The sequence below is a fragment of the Branchiostoma belcheri genome, unplaced genomic scaffold, assembly GCF_001625305.1.
Source record: "Branchiostoma belcheri isolate BF01 breed outbred unplaced genomic scaffold, Haploidv18h27 scaffold78, whole genome shotgun sequence".
Taxonomy (NCBI): domain Eukaryota; kingdom Metazoa; phylum Chordata; class Leptocardii; order Amphioxiformes; family Branchiostomatidae; genus Branchiostoma; species Branchiostoma belcheri.
In genome coordinates this window covers 1582633-1599761 of record NW_017804442.1, presented here as the reverse complement: position 1 = coordinate 1599761, position 17129 = coordinate 1582633, and the positions used below count along the sequence as shown (strand labels likewise).

Here is a 17129-nt window from a genome sequence, read left to right as displayed (position 1 = left end):
AACTATGCTCAGGCACGGTTCTGGATAGTCCACGCGTATACAGAACAGTGCTTTTCCAGAACTATGCTCATGCACGGTTCTGGATAGTCAAGGTGTAGCCAGAACCGTGCTTTATCCAGAACTATGCTCAGGCACGGTTCTGGATAGTCCACGCGTATATAGAACAGTGCTTTCCCAGAACTATGATCTGACGAGGTCCTGGATACTCCACGCGTATATCCAGCACCGTGCCTGGGGCAACTCTACGTTCTTGGATAGATCTGAGACTATCCAGAACCGTGCCTAATCCTAACCCTAACCCAGGCAGGCATAGAACTAGATAGGCACGATTCTGAGTACAATAGAGACTATCCAGAAACGTGCCTGATCCTAACCCTAACCATTCAGGGTTAGGATCAGGCCATTAACTGTTATAGGCACGGTTCTGGGTACAACAATCCATTTGTATTTGTCCCAGGTTGTTATATCTGAGGCCGGTTACGTGCACGGTGACCTGGCGGCCCGGAACGTGCTGGTAGGAGAGGACCTGGTGGTGAAGATCGCAGACTTCGGGCTGGCCACAGACGTCTACGAGCGAGGCTACCAGCGGCAGGACGCGGAGCAGAAGATCCCGGTGAGGTGGATGGCGCCGGAGAGGCTGCTGCGGGAGGGAAGGTACACCAGCAAGAGCGACGTGTGAGTACCTGGGTTTAACATAACATACAAACAACTAAAGTCCCTGTCACACATGCAGGAACTTTAGTCCACGACTTTGCTCGGTTGGGACGCCCTGTTCAACGCCTCTCGTGAAAAAAAATATAGCGCTAATAAGGGTCCCATTGCAAACCACAAACTTCTAAATCCGGCTCATATGGATAGAAGCAAAAGAAATCCACATAGGTACAAGTTGCCATTGAATAGACATAACTCGATTCTGAACCAAACGGTCGTGGGTTCGAATCCTGTCCTAGCCGTCAATGTTCTGGAATACTAATGAGAGTTACAGTCCTGTGGGAGAGACGCTAGACTCTTGCAAAGAGTTATCAACCAAGAATTGATGTGCTGCTTGCTGCCACCAAGCACAGTAGGGGCGCCATCACTAGAAAGCTTTAAACAACTCCTGCAATCAAATGTGCAAAGATTGAGTGTAACAATTAAGTCGTTCGGTGTGATATAGCTAGCTGCCGCCACGCCGCATGCCTGCGAAGCTGGTGTGTTACGCCGAAGGGCGGTTATACCGGTCATACAGATACAGAAGCTGGTGTGTTACGCCGAAGGGCGGTTATACCGGCTATACAGATACAGAAGCTGGTGTGTTACGCCGAAGGGTGGTTATACCGGCTATACAGATACAGAAGCTGGTGTGTTACGCCGAAGGGTGGTTATACCGGCTATACTAATACAGATAGCTCTCATCTCTCAAGTAGATGTAAGAACATTAATATTTGTTTGTTTGTTTGTTAATGTTGTGTTATGCTTTGACGGTGTCAACAAATACATATTCCACCGCCACAGCTGGTCGTTCGGCGTGGTGCTGTACGAGATCGCGACGCTAGGGGACGTTCCTTACCCGACTCTTGGCGCCAACCTGCTGGAGGAGCTGCGCGGGGGACGACGGGAGCAGCGGCCGCAGGGCTGCCCATGGGAACTGTACGTACAAACTCTCGTGTAATGTTACAGTAGGTAATAAAAAAGAGAGCAGGCTACTATGCTCCATTAGCTTTCCAATATCATTGGCCAATAAATGACTCGCAGCACCCAGCCCATAGAGTTCTTTCAACAAAATTATGCAAAATTATGAGGTAGCGATGGACATGAATATTACGAGCCACATCAATGTTTGTACTAGGGCTGCGGACCGGTACACTGTACCGGTCCAATACCGTAAAAATCGTTTCGGTACAGGTCCAAAATACCGGATCATGAAGTAACGAGTATATACCGAAATAGCTAGTTTACACCATGTATATGACTAAAGATAGGTAAATCCTACCACAAAGACGAAAAATTAGCACTGGAAAAGACACCGTCGATTGATTTGAGATCCTCAGTCTCACGAGACATCACGAGACTGTGGCTAATCCAGGGTTGTGATTGGTCAACAAACTCAAATCAGGTCAGAGGTCAGTCATTTTCCCTTCCCTCCATATTGGCGGCCTTTGTTGCTTTTGTGTTGTGTCTGTATTTTGCCGCGTCAAATTGTTCAGGTACAGGTACAGGTCCGGACCTGTACCTAAACCTCTGTACCAGTACCTGTACCTGTACCTGATGTTACGTTTAGGTACGCAGCCCTAGTTTGTACACATATATGTACAATTAAAACTGCTTGTAGGTAAAAGGAAAACAGACCTGAAGGGCACATGGGCTTGAACAAAGTGTCATAAAGTTTAAAGGGAATTCGATCGTGCAGCCTCAGCGTCTTTTCTTGAGATTTTGTCTTTCCATTACCTACAACTAAAACTGCTGCTTCCTCATCAACATTGTATAAGTCATGGCAAAGGGTTATACTTCAATTATAACGTTTGAATGTGTTGACTACCGGCAGGTACAACATGATGCTAAGTTGTTGGCAGTGGGACGAGTTCAGCCGCCCGGGGTTCCCTCAGCTGTACCTGGAGCTGGACCGTCTGGTGGAGGCAAACGCCGACGTCAGCTACCTTAAACTCTCCTCAGCCGCTTCCTCAGACGATGAGAAGAGTTCCGGCATCTTCACAGGCAGCCCCGCGTCTTCCGAGCACAGCCTAGACGGGTCCAGCACCTCGGAAACGTCTCAAGTATGTCTTTTTTTTATATATTCCAACATGTACTCACAAGACGTGGTGACGGCACACTCAAGTGTTTTTCAACTTATATTAATGCCGCCATCAACACAGGGGGCAATACAATACTCATTTTCGTCTGATCAAGGGTGTATAATGTCCTTGGTCTGATTTAAATTAAGAAAGTCGTGCCTTTCCCAAGGGCACAAGATCGGTGGCATGTCAGGACTCGAACTCGGGATCCCTTGGTTCCGAGTCGAGCACTCTGCAGCTACGCTACACGACCCCTTTTGGACTTCCACTTATTTGAATATCAATCAATAGTTTGTGCTAAATTAAACCTGCATTTCTCCTCTGGTCTCTCAGTCGCTGAAGAAAGCTAGTGGATGCTAGCTGAAACGTCTGACCGTTTCCAAAACCATATCCAGTTGCTTGAGTAACTGCTTTTTGGCGTATCGTGTTACCTGGATGTCTAACCTTCATAGACACTCAAGTGTCTATTAGGATCTCCATTAGTGTGAAAGGTGTGGTGGGGTCTTTAACGTGTGTGGGGTGTGGCTCTCCCCAAACACAGGACCTCCATTTAACATCCTGTCCGAGGGATGTCCGAGGTACTGATTTTCACCTGATTAAAGTGAGGAAAGTTTTATTTTATTTTATTTTATTTTATTTTATTCACATGGATTTTTGAGCATTGGATAGGAAGCACTTGTTGTGCTTATGTAAATCCGCTGCTCATAAAACATAATACAAATGTAAACATAAAGATGACATAAAGTATAGCATTAACATAAAATGAAAGTGGCTGGCGCACCAATACCTAGCATAACATTATTGAGATTGGTCAAATCTTCCAGAGTGGTGGATATAGTTAAACACAATATCAAAGATACGGCAGTTGGTAGGGTAGGGGAGGCTGGGGCTACCTGTAAGAAGTAAAGTACATAATGTGGCGTCATTTACGTTGAGTGGGTCGGAAGGGAGTATGTTTTCAAGATGAAGGCAAGATATGGATAACAACATTTTGGTCCTTTCAGTATTATAACATTTGCAGTGTAATAAATAGTGTTCTGGTGTCTCATTTGGATGCCCACATTTGCACTCGGGACTACTGATACAGTGATGCTGGAATAGGTGGTAGTTCAGCTGGCTGAAACCAAGCCTGAGTCTGGTAAGGTGAGTCACATGGTGTCCGTGGCCGTGAGAGTAGTGGGGATGTCTGGGCATGCTATCAAAGCAAGACTCTAATTCATTTTTGAATGCACGAATGGATGGGGATTCTTTGGCGGTCTGGGGTAACTTGTTCCGAGAGGAAACAGCAGAAGGCAAGAAAGATTTTTTGTACTTTTCAGTTCTGATGGTAAGAGGGAGATAATTCTGGTCAGTACGCAGGCCATAAGGGGTGGAATCACGGATAAGTGGGGGAACCAAGTCTTGTAGATATTTGGGAACTAAGCCATTGGCCATTTTATAAAAGTGAACAAGTATGAACTTTTCGCGTCTGTTGGCAAGTGTTTCCCAACCGACGTCACATAGAATGCGGTGGTGATTCGTCCCTCTCATTGCGCCTGTGCAAGCCCGGGCAGCGGACACCTGGACTGACTCAAGGAGGTCTGAATCCTTCATAAGAACACCACACCAGGCAACATTGGCGTACTCAAGTAAAGGACGTATCATGGCTTTGTACAAGATTTCAAGCGTTTTCCGTGGCACAAAATTTGATATTCTTGTCAACAAGTTAACTCGCTTCATTGCTTTCGTCACCAGAGTTGACACGTGGAGTGACCATGATAAATTTGGGGTGAGATGTAAGCCAAGGTGCTGGTGAGAGGGGGTTTCAGTCAGCTGTACACCTCTAAAGTATAGTGGTGGGTGAAGAACCTTTCTTCTTTTAGAGGAAAAAGTCATCAGTTCTGTTTTGCCGGGATTGAATGTTACAAGCCACTGGTCGGACCAGTCTGACACTACACTGAGATCATGATTCAGTCTGTTCGCTGAGACAACGGGATCCATGATTATCTCTAACAGTGCGGTGTCATCAGCAAAAAGACGGGAATCTGTTCGTAGGTTGTCAACAAGGTCATTTATAAAAACAAGAAAGAGCAATGGGCCGAGAAGTGACCCTTGTGGAACACCTGCATCAATTGATAGCCATTCAGAGCACATCCCGTTTATAACAACCCGCTGTTTACGATCGCTCAGGTAGGATTCAATCCATAATAAGAGAGACCCAGTAACTCCTAGTTGTCGCAACTTAAAGATTAATCCCCCATGCCAAACCTTATCGAAAGCTTTAGATATGTCAAGAAAAACTGCACGGGTTTCGAGGCCTTGGTCAAGTGCTTGATGAATTTTGTGGACTAAATAGGTCAATGAATTAACGGTGGAATCTCCCAAGGCGAACCCGGCATTACGGTCAGTGAGAAGCTTGTTTCTGTGGAAGTATGAGGACAGTTGATTATGGACTATTCTTTCAAAGACCTTTGACACACAGCATAGGAGGGATATGGGTCTGTAGTTTTCCTTGATCTGCTTGTCTCCTTTCTTGTGCACGGGCACAACATTCGAACATTTCCAAATTTTTGGAAAATGTCCGTACTGTAGTGAAACGTTAAACAATGATGATAGAGGGGCGGCTAGTGACTGGGCAACATTTTTTAAGAGTCTATTTCCTAGGCCGTCGGGTCCTGTGGCCTTGTTAACATTAATATCGCACAAAACTTTGTAAACATCAAGGGGAGAGCAGACGATTGAGTCAATAACAGACTCTGTTCTAAGAGTAAACAAGGGAAGAGAGGCGCCCAATGTGTTGAGTTGCGTTTGAGATGCAAAGTAGCGATTGAAGACATTAGCCTTGGTCTTGTCGTCCGTAACAGTACATCCGTTTTCGAGTAAAGGTGGTAACGTGCGATCAATCTTACCCATGAAAATTTCTTTGGAAACAGACCACCAGTGTTTAGGATTAGAGGATGTATTTACTAAACCAAGACAGAGGCTAAGCCGGTGGTTGTACTTCGCTTTCCTGATTAGTTTTGTACACATATTACGGATAGTTTTATAGGAGTTGAAGTGATCAGGGTTTTTGGTACTTATGAATTTACGGTACAATCGCCTCTTTTTCCTTAACATACGTCTTATTTCACACGTCATCCATGGTTGATCTCGAGGGCGTACGGTAACTTCTTTGCTGGGGACAAACAGACTGATTGTTCTTGAAAGGGTTTCCATGAATGTTTCGGTTGCAATATCTATGTTAGGAATACTCTCTGAAATGATAGAGCCCCAGTCAATGTCAGAAAGTTTGGAATTCAGTCCATCGTAATCTGCTTTGCCAAAGTCAAATACAGTACGTTTGTAAGCTGCAATACGAGGGACTTTAAGGACCATTTTTCCATAGGTAAGTGAATGGTCACAATTTGACAAAGGCGGGTTCGTCCCTCAATCCGAGAACAAACTGGGTGAGTCTGTAATTAAGACATCAAGCAAGGATGACGTGGTGTCAGTTATGCGGGTGGGCTCTGAAATCAGCTGTGCGAAGTTGTTGTCGGATATAAATCTATTGATCATGCTAGCGGCGTTGTCTGAATTTGCATTCATATCGCCAAGCAGAATAATAGCCGTTTTCTCAGGTGGGCCACTGGCCATAATTAGGTCAACTGATTGTTGCAGGTGTTCCATGAGTAAGGTACGTTCTTCCGCATTCTGGCCTGGTGGTCTATAACAACAACAAACAAAAACTTTCAAACTACCGACATCCACCTCACACCAGATTACTTCAGACTCGTCCCTTTCCAGATCGATTCTCCGTTTACATGGTACAGAATTAGAAACATACAGTGCGACCCCTCCACCATGGCGATTCCTGTCTCGACGCATTGGAATTTGGTACGAGGACAGAGATATGTCTGAATCCGGGATGGTAGAGTCGCACCATGTCTCGGAGAGAGCAATAACATCGTACTCCTCCTCAATAGCAATAGTCTCAAGTTCATGAATTTTTGATATAATCATTGGCGGGAAGACTTCTCACGTTTGCATGACAGAGAGACAAGAATTTCCTGTTATTTATGGACTTTGGTTTTACTAGGGTAAGGCTGAACATGTCTCTCTGTCAGGCATGCGTGGGTAGTTTTAACTAAGTATTGTTTGGTGCGCCAGTTGAAGTATACAAAATCAAAAACAATAACAATCATAATGTCACAATAAAGAAAATATAAAGACAAAAGGTATAACAAAACATAAAGCAACAAAACATGATCGCAACACCGGGGGAACATAGTAGGCTCTCAACACACCGCGGAAGCAGTAATGTAATCAGACAATAGAGCCAATAGAATCGATCGGTGTGACTTTAATCATGTTTACAAGTTCAAGGAGGCAAGTCAATGGGCAAGAATGGGAAATTAGATGCATGTATACGAAGTCATTTCATTACAGTCGAGCAACATCAGTCTGACGTGTTCTCAAATAGACGAACGTCATGTTCGGAGTTAAACCGGCGTGTTTCAGGGGTGCCGCCGTCACGGGTGACCTTGGCAAAGATCTTACCATCCCTGGTCCACGCGTTACTCACTTGCGGTAGTCTCCTGACAGCATTGAGTAGCTCCTGGTTGCGTTTTGTCAGGTTTTCCCTGATGACAAAAGGCTTGTTCATGGCATTTCTTTTCCCCTTGAGCTGTTTCTTCGCCATGTAGACTTGACTGCGTTTGGCGTAGTTTGCAAACTTCACGATGATAGGCTGCGTTCCATCCCTTGGTCTACCAATTCGATGGGCAATGTCGATGTCGGAGGGCTGCAAGTCAACATCTAGGTGCTCCTTGCTGAAGTTGATAAAAGTATCAGTACACTTCTCTGGCTTCCCCAGAGCAAAGTGAGGAAAGTTGTATGAAGGGCCTTTCCCAAGGGCACAAGATCGGTGACAGGGTGGGGTTCGAACCCCGGACTTCTTGCTTCCGAGCCGAACACGCTACCGCTACGCCACACATCCCCAATAATACAAATGCATCTATACCATTTTATTAATTAAAATCACTTTCTTAATTCGTTCGCAGGAAACGTCTCAAAAATCACCAAAAACGTCCCAAGCATCACACGATCTTGAAGAAAGTAGCACTGAGAGTCTTCGACCTGTTGAAGATGTCAGGCGGTTCACTGAAGCGAATGCTGCCGCCGTTGGTAAAGCAGAAGGTTCTGGACCAGATCGGCACCAGGTTCTGACCAGCGACCGCGTTTCCTACAAGTTTCCAAACCGGAAGAACAAATCTCGAGAAAACAGTCGGGACAGCTCTAGATCTGACTCCTCGGCTGCTGAGATCCGGTTTGCTGATCCTCGGCGATCGGGGAGATCCCGGGAAGATCGTGCCAAGATCGGGGTGGATTCCTACGTTTACTACAAGGTTCCGCCCAAACACAGCCACAGAAAACAGCGGCAGGGAAGCGGGAAGGTCGTGGACGAAGAGCAGATAGAAGTGGTGGATTTAGACTCTATTGAGTCGGAAGCACTATACTTTTAAATCCGGGATGCCTTAACTGCTGCTGTTGTCGCTCCCCCAGCATGAACTGTCCTAAAGCTAGAGTCACACAAGTGACAGGCTTCGGCCACACATATGTAGTCATTAGCTTGATTAAATCGCTTTACGGTTGCCTGCCCACCAACATCCAGCCGGCCCCCGAAATGCGGGGAGGGGAAATTAAAGCCGCGGACGGCAGAGTTTGCGTTACACAGACTATGTACATGTATTCCTTGATCGCTGGACAGGCGGCAGAATTTGCCCCGTAGATTCGAGCGTATTTTTCGCCGGAAAACCTATCACATCGACTTCAGAGCTCAGTGACCGGCAAACATCGAACGAACCGAGCGGGTTACGTGCTCACGGCGTATAACTGTCGAAAGTGTGAACTGCATTATGTTTACATTGTATATTTGAGCTCTGTATATGGGCAGGACGGACGTTAAGCCGAGATCCACTGTTCATTGTGTTTGTCGAAAATAGCTAGATGGTACATGTACAGTGAAACTTTATATACTGTACACAGCGTCTGTGTTATCTGTCACGACCAGTGGAGGAAATAGCTCAACTGTTTCTTGAGTTAACTTCACGATCACTTCCACATAGTTACTACAGGACCACAGGAAGAATAGCTGGAGTGTTAATGCATTGCAGCGAATTGTAGATCTAGATGAATTTAAAGTCATATACAGAAATATACAGTCATATACAGCATATATGCAAAGTCTTTTTCAAATTTCTGACAAATTGTTTATTTCATCAACTGCAAGTCAAAAGACCGCAGTTAAGATGACAACAAATAATACAAATGCATCTACTATTTTATAAAATTACTTTCATAATTTATTCTTTAAAAGATTTTGGGCAGTAAATGGCTATCAAAATAGTAACAAAATTAGTTTATTGTGGAAAAAGCACCCCTTTGTATCTATTTATATTATATAAGTTTTGACGTTTCACTGTGTATCATTCCTGCATATATCATAAATTATCTTTATTGAATAAAACTGACTTTAATCCTGATTTGCTTTGTGATTTTTACCTTAATTTCTGAGCAATACATTTCTGAAATATCATTCTTTAAAACTGCAATTTTAGACACCATTTTTACGATTTCTTTAGTTTATACAATAAAAATTAGCTGCAAGAAATCATTAATTTTCGATCAATTTTTCCACACTTCAAAATGCTTTCTCTTTTCGACTTCAGCCTCCCCCTAAGCAATGTTAAAATGCTTCGCCACCATGTTACAATCCCAGCATCACCTTGTCAGCCTTCAAATTTCGGTTACTTTGCTTAAACCCCAGGCCTATGGCTCTTCCCTGCTCTAAGTTTCTGAGGAAAACCTTGTGCAACAGTTAAGTGTGATACTCTGTGGCTTATACAAACGGTGACGTTCCGTTCCAGTTCACTACTGCATCTGGCCATCTGTGGGGATGGAAAAAAGACATTTATAATTTGATATCAATTTATTCATTTTTAAGGCAAATAAACAACATTTTCCTTAACACAAGAGGCAGCTGTATCCAGAATCATGCTCAGGCATACTTATAGATAACCCACACTATCCAGAACTGGGCAAATCTATGCAGAGACCATCCAGAACCATGCTTTATCCTAACACTGATCAATATTCAGGCATAGAGCTAGATGGGCACAGTTCTGGGTATAATAAGGTTGTTTTGAATAATGCGTTTGAAAATAATTTGATTTTCTCTTCTACAAACATCCACTGCAGGCAAGGTTTAGGAAAAACTGTGTCAAAGCATAACCTCCAAGATGAAGGTTACAAATACCCAGTACCTAACGTTACAATTTGTATGAACAGAAATGCATGAATAGTTTCATCAGGTTGGTAAGACACTGAGTAAAGAGACTCTTTTTACACAAGCAAGTCTTTTATTCAGCTGACATTTTGGTGATCGTCTGTCACCTTCCTCAGGGCAATTCCCACCGACACCTGTGTTGCAGTGCAATGTGAACCAGTCAGAATTGCCCTGAGGAAGGTGACAGACGGTCACCTAAACGTCGGCTGAATAAAAGACTTGGTTGTGTAAAAAGAGTCTCCTTACTCAACAACAGAAATGGTTTTTAAGATGTCTTAGACCACAGAAGTCTTACTTCGTGAGGATGCAGCGCTCGAGAGAAGGAATCTTCTGCTCCTCCTCCTCACCTCCTGGGTCTGCCCTGCCGCTCCGGTTATCTGGGGAAGACGGAGACATTAATGACAAATAAGTGATGACATGGAAATCTTGTGGTTAGTGTTGTTGATTCCGAATCTAGAGGTTCTGGGTTTGAATCCCTAGCTGACTCCAATGCTGTGCTCCTGAGAAAGGCTAGGAATGTCCTTTTGAAATGGACGTAAAGCTGAGGTCTCATGCTTGAGGAGAGCCACACCTTGTGCCTGTTAAAGAACACACCAGAGTTATCGATAAGAGCAGGATTACCAGAAAGATTCAACCTTTTCTTAAATATCAAACCTATGGCTAGTTTTAAGACCTACTAGCTAAAAACAAACCATTCTATTTCAGAGGGTGTATGTGGGTTACTAACTCCATTTTACCTATGGTGAGCTAATCTGATAGTGCCTTGAAACTGGCTTAAGATAATCTATTCAGTTTTCCTTGGGTACCCAAAAGATTCACACATTATAAAGTTAAAATACCTATGGTTAGCTTAGTCCCCTGTATCTGTGTAGTCTGTATGTAAGTGTTATACCTACAGTGAGTTTGGTTCCCTTTATCTGTGTAGTCTACATGTGAGTGTTACCTATAGTGGTGTTAAGTGTTACCTATGGTCAGCTTGGTCCCCTGTATCTGTGTAGTCTGTATGTAAGTGTTATACCTATAGTGAGTTTGGTTCCCTGTATCTGTGTAGTCTGTATGTGAGTGTTACCTATAGTTGTGTTAAGTGTTACCTATTGTGAGCTTGGTCCCCTGTATCTGTGTAGTCTGCCCCGTGAAGTAGAACAGACAGAAGCGATGCTCCTTGCGCCAGTGAGACAGCAGGTCGGGAACGGTGCAGAACAGAACTCCGAACACGTCGTTCACACTCGTCAGCCAGATGGGCAGTTTGGGTGTCTTCAGCATGCTTCCAACCTGCACAGGGGGGGAAAAGGATATTTCATTTTACCTCAAGGCCACATTCTGATGACCCCCAAACTAGTGTGTGCCATGCAGTGAATGAAAAAAAATTCCAGCAATAAGATAATGCTGCTAGGCAAACCACAGGAATACAAGCTAGTATTGTGAATTTGCGGTCAGGCTTTTAGCTAGGGGGTGTCCAGGGTGTCTTTTGGACGCCCTGTACTGAAAATACTAAGAAATTGGACGCCCTACTTTTTGGTAGGACACCCTAAAGACTCCCTATTTTTTCCACTCCCAACCCCTGCCATGCACACATGCCTCCCTTCAGCCTTACTATAAATACAAAAATAATGGTTTACTGAAGGAAAAAACTGAAAATCCTCAAAATTTGCACCTCAAAATGCAAAAAGTAGTGCTTGAGAGCATTGTGGATTTTAAAAAAGCCCCCCAAAAGCCCTCGCACTGCACATCTTTGCTGCGCATAGCATACAATAAAAAAAAATGGACACCCAACAAAAAAATTCCAGCTAAAAGCCTGTTTGCGGTAGTACGTAGCAACGACAAGCCGGGGCATGTTGGCCTATTGCGGCATTTATGAGTCGGTAAATAAATGAATAAATACATAAATATGAGTTGGCACTGTAGTTGTGTTCTTGAGTTCCGTGGAGCGTCGGCAGCCTTGGTGCCTCAGGCCAGAGCCTCGGAGGACATTTTTTTTGAAAACAGGCAAAAATCAATGCATGTGCAGATGCCATCCATAAGATTAAATCAGTGTGGCCTAAATACTTAGTATTTATTCAGGGACCACCTCTGGCACTGAGGCATATTTCAAAGTGCTCTGCAGGAATACATAGATAAAACATAAGCTGTGCATCATATGGCATCAACTGCTATACAAGAACAAATGTGGACAGTACACAATTATCAATAATGTTCCAAAATAACTCCCCCCCTAAAGACTGCACACAAGTAAGACAGTTTTAGTCTGTACTAATTTATGTTTTGTCCATAGGTTTTTTCCCCACAATGGTCTGAGACTCTCACCTCAGTTCTGTCTTGCACCTCGAACTCTGTCTTGTCCCAGAAAAGAAATCCCAGTTCTGCTCTCTCCTTCTGTCCAAGTAGAGGGTAGGGCTGAGAGGAAACATACAAATTCAGTACTTGCAAAATATGATACAGAAAGAAGAGGTTGTGCAGAACAACAGAAGTTAAACTACAAATTCAGCACTTGCAGAAAATGACATAAAAAGATGGGGGCATGCTGTAATGACATGGCAAAGGATCATGATAGCAATGCTTCAACCTAAAATTCTTCATCACTCTCACATAGTAATATGTTGAACTTAATTCCAACACAAGGATTACAAAAACATCAAATTTTCAGGATTCATCAGGACAATTAATGACCAATCACTTCACAACGTGATCTCGCAAGAGTTATGGTTACAGACACATTTGTGTTGGAATAAAGTTTCAACAATTTACTATGATTACTACCAACACAGATGAACTTTCATGATAGTCACTCCCACAGCCTCATACTGGACACTGAGACACAAAGCGATGGCTAGAAATGACTTGAGCTTACCAAGCAAGTTCACAAGTTTCCACGATGCAGCATGCAAGTCAGCACATAGTATCATTAATACCATGCATACTATACATATGGATAAGTACAATATTATATCATATTGACATACTGTACACAGCAAATAGAAAAGATAGACAAATGCACATTGCATAATGTTTTAAAACAAACTATGGATATGCTGATGAAGTTACCTGACATCTAGGTAACGAGAACACAGCTCAGAAAAGATAGTCAAATGCACAAAGCATAAAGTTCTAAAACAAGTATGGATATGCTGATGTTAGGCATTCAGGTAAAGAAATACACAGAAGAACATACTGTCAGTTACTCAAGCAACTGAAAGGGTTTTGGAATTCAAAACCAATCCATTTGCTTGACTAACTGGTGTTCAAAGAAGTATCATGATGGATACATAAAAAAATCTACAGACATGACTGGAGAAGTTTGGAGAAGTTGTTTAAGATCTGTGCTCACCAAAGGTTTTTTCTTCTTGTCGTACACGACTTTCCCGTTGAACAAATACGACACGGCACGGCCTGTCAGGAACAGGTTGATCAGGGCCTGCAAGAAACAGATTCACAGAACATTTTAGACAAGAACCAGTCATGTACTAGACGAGTACTTGAAAGCAAAACCGTTTAAGAGTTATCAACCCAGGATTATTAAGGTGTGCAGAATTTGTTTTTGCCTAGAACTACTGTAAAGTGGAACTTGCTGCCACCAAGAGCAGTTGGGCATCACCACCAGAAAGCTTTAAACAACGTGTACAGTTAAATGTACAAAGATTGTGTGTGACAGATCATTCAGTGTAATATGATGCTGCCATGCCACATGCCTGTCATGCTGGTGTGTTAACATCGAAGGGCATCCAAAATTATACAGGCTGTACAGAATACAGATAGACTGACCTATTGAAATCATTTTGACACAACAGTACTTACTGTGGTGCAGGCCTCCGCTGCTGTCAGAATGGTTGGAGTTTTGTGTTCATCCATGTCTGCTACAAGCCTGTAACAGAACATTCAAATTCATCAATTGAATAAAGGAGTGTATGAAGTGAACAAGAGTTCATTTCCTTGGTTCTTCTCAACTACAAATTCAACTCGACAGGATAGAATGTGAACCCTACTACTGAATGTCACTTTACATCTTGTATGTAAATTCTGGGCATACAGCTTAATGACTTAGATACATGTAGAGTGTGCTAGACAGTTTGTGACAATGGTTCATAGTGTATCTGTGAATAGTTTCATAAGGTTGGTAAGGCACTGAGTAAAGAGATTCTTTTTACACAATGCAATGTGAACCAGTCAGAATTTCCCAGAGGAAGGTGACAGACGGTCATCGAAACATTGGCTGAATAAAAGACTTGGTTGTGTAAAAAGAGTCTCTTTACTCAGTTCATAGTGTAGGCACTTAATCATTATGTCTCTGCACTATGTCTCTATTGTTTATGAAAGAAAGGTCCTTACTTGGGGAAAGTCCTTGATAACATTGCACTGTAGACCATCAGGATACCGCCTGGAGAGAAGTCTCCCTGGAACTATAGGCAGAGAAAACCCAGGATTAGTACTAGACTAAGTGTAATGTACATGTACCACTTTAAAATCTAATGTTTGTGATGGTTTTATTTTCACATTTCACAGTTTCATTAAGTTTTATTTTACTTTCATGCCTAAAAGTCTGGTTATAAAAGTCTACAAGACTTTGCTTTTTCCCACCTGGTCCAGATTCCTCCTTAGAAACTTCAAGAGGGCTTCAAAGTCAGTAAACTCGTATATAAGTATCTGTGAAGGGATGAAAGGAATCAAAAAGTTATTAATTATACATGTGCAGCTGATATAGACAATTTTGTACAGTCCACATTTCTGGCCAGCAACCTAAAATCTGTGAAAAAAAAGGTCTAGATTTAAGGCAAAAGTATAGACTTTTCTACGCAATTTAGACAATTTGTATTCACTATCTGATTTGGTATTCTGAATGATACTTTTAAGCTTAAAAGCTAATCAATAGCGTAGTACTAACAGTAAAGTGTTGCCTGTATTGGCATAAACCTTTTGAAATTGTGAGTACAATTGTCATAAATTGCAATTATATTGAATTTCACAGGAAAAAATTGTCCTTACCTGTTTACTTGTTAACAGAAATAAATTAAAGTTTTGTATTAATGCTATGTCTACCAATGTAATCCAACACTACAGGCAACAGTTAAACAGCACCTGTTACCATGGTGACATACATCTGGTCCAGGTCATTGACCTTATATGTGTTTGGAGATAAAGAGGAAGAAGAAAAACATTGTCCTCACCTTCTCAGTGTAGTTGTCAAATCTCAGCTCAGGGGAAGGCGAGATGCACATTTTCTCGCCGACGATCGTGACTGCCGCGTACTTTCCCTCGCCTGCCTTCCACAGGATGTCTGCCAGCGCGTGTATTAATGCATCCTCACGCTGGTCCTCGAAAAACCCAATGTTGAATCTCTCCACCAACCTGATGGAGGGAAAATTAAAAATTAGTTTCTTCAATCAGGCACATCCTGACTACATAATGCTTATAGTAGCCCTTCCACTGCCCCAGTCCTCAAGGAACCCCATGTTAAATTTTCCACCAACCTGAGGAATGAAACTTTCTGAATTTCTTCTATTTACTCAGACGGAAATGAGTACTTAGACTTGGATAGAGGGGGTTCAGATAGGCAGAAATATATAACACTTGTGTCTAAGGCTTGTACTTTACAATTGCCTTATATGTGCCTTGTGACACCTTGTATTGTATCTTTATTGTTTTGTCATCAGCCACTCCAAAATAGCCTTATAATAGCCTTCAGTTAATTGGGTATCTGCATCTGTATTAGTAGAGCTGGTATATAACTGCTATATAACTGTCCTTTTGTCCTTTTTCATACACTCACACATAAAAATTATATCTATATCAAAGTTAGTGGTAACAGAACAGCAGGTCAGCACCAAGGACAGGTACCATTGCATCCACACTAAGTCTTGTAACCGTTACTTTCTTATATATACTTGTCTGGACTTGGGGACTCAATATTTTTCTGTTTTAAAGACTTAAATTTGATAACTTAGATGTCAATGACTCACAGGTTGCTTGAATTTCCCTTCTCCTCCAAAAGACAGTCATCCTTGTAGAGTAGATGTTTGAGTATGTAGGCCTGAACACACATGGTCATGCCTCTGGAACCATGGCTGGGGGGGGGGGGGCAACAATAGATAAACATACGTGTACAATGTTATGCTGTAAACATACATGACTTTTGTACACTGTACAGTAGATGTTTAAGTATGTAAGGCCTGAACACACATGGTCATGCCCCTGGAACCAAGCTGAAGAAACGAAATAGAAATGAGATGAGTTAAACTTAAGGAAAAAAATGTACTAACAATGCAATAGGCAAAAGATCCCAACCATGATTTGTAATAACTGAAAGAAAGTCATCACGCTTCCGACTTCGGGATAGTCAGCGATTGCATCGCACATCTGACGAAGGTTGATGAGATCAACCGAAAATTTATGGTGAGTTCTTTCCTTGTGTTGGAACAAGCTTAAACTCTATAACTTTTAAACTTTATAACTCTATAACTAAAAGGTTTTGGGTTATTCAATGTTTGATAAAACATGTGCTCATTGTTTCACAACAATAATAACAGATTATTCTTTGTACGGTGTAGTTTACAAAAAAAGGCCCATAGGTCCAGTATAGGCAATGTTTTGTGTTATTTTTGTAGACCATTCCAAAGAAGCAGGAATTCTCTGTTTTGAGTCTTTAGGTTACCTTCTCCATGAAGAGTCCGTAGGGAAAGTTGGACTTGACGTCTCTGAAGGTGAACCTGGTTCTCTTCCACTCGATGTTGAAGGTGTAGTTTCCCGTTCCAAACAGCAGCTTACGAAGAGCCTGGGGGGGAGGGGGGCATGGGGCAGGAGTTTAGAGTCTTTTTTACTATCAAATTGTACTAACATATTGAGGGAGTGGAGTGGTGTTTGGGACTTATCTGTGCATGTACTTTGTGAAATTTATACACAATAAAGTGGGTGATAGTTAACTCATGTTAGGAGATACTTCTAACTTTGCTACTACACCATAGTAGGTGAGTGGAGTATGTTTTTTCTTGTCTGTTTGTTTGTGTGTGTGTGTGTGTGTGTGTGTGTGTGTGTTTGAGTGTGTCTGTGTGTGTGTGTGCGTGCAT

The 17129-nt window shown here is 42.5% G+C and overlaps 2 protein-coding genes across 2 annotated transcripts in view; one reads left to right on the top strand and one right to left on the bottom strand.

The window, feature by feature from the left end:
* Positions 1-9271, top strand: part of LOC109485722 (fibroblast growth factor receptor 1-A-like) — a 25862-nt gene extending 16591 nt beyond the window's left edge. The window contains exons 12-15 of the mRNA XM_019789386.1: positions 400-675; positions 1495-1629; positions 2525-2753; positions 7790-9271. Of these exons, the coding sequence (XP_019644945.1) occupies positions 400-675; positions 1495-1629; positions 2525-2753; positions 7790-8251 (1102 nt within the window). The 3' untranslated portion in view covers positions 8252-9271. The remainder of the gene's footprint in view (positions 1-399; positions 676-1494; positions 1630-2524; positions 2754-7789) is intronic.
* A 28-nt stretch (positions 9272-9299) lies between these two features.
* Positions 9300-16902, bottom strand: LOC109485721 (protein FAM188B2-like). The gene is made up of 13 exons (XM_019789385.1): positions 16897-16902; positions 16718-16837; positions 16246-16268; positions 16026-16130; positions 15234-15414; positions 14647-14712; positions 14398-14468; positions 13867-13933; positions 13400-13486; positions 12379-12468; positions 11166-11346; positions 10370-10451; positions 9300-9676 (listed from the first exon to the last, which is right to left on the bottom strand). Exons 1-13 carry the CDS (start codon positions 16900-16902, stop codon positions 9628-9630), a joined length of 1128 nt encoding a protein of 375 aa, XP_019644944.1. The 3' UTR covers positions 9300-9627.
* Between the last annotated feature and the right edge of the window lie 227 nt (positions 16903-17129).

Excerpts from the sequence above, each read along its gene's own strand:
- LOC109485721 (XM_019789385.1), bottom strand. Across the intron at positions 13,487-13,866 it reads CAGCGGAGGCCTGCACCACA|GCCCTGATCAACCTGTTCCT; the intron begins GTAAGTACTGTT and ends TGTTTCTTGCAG. Across the intron at positions 9,677-10,369 it reads GAGCGCTGCATCCTCACGAA|ATGGCCAGATGCAGTAGTGA; the intron begins GTAAGACTTCTG and ends CCATCCCCACAG.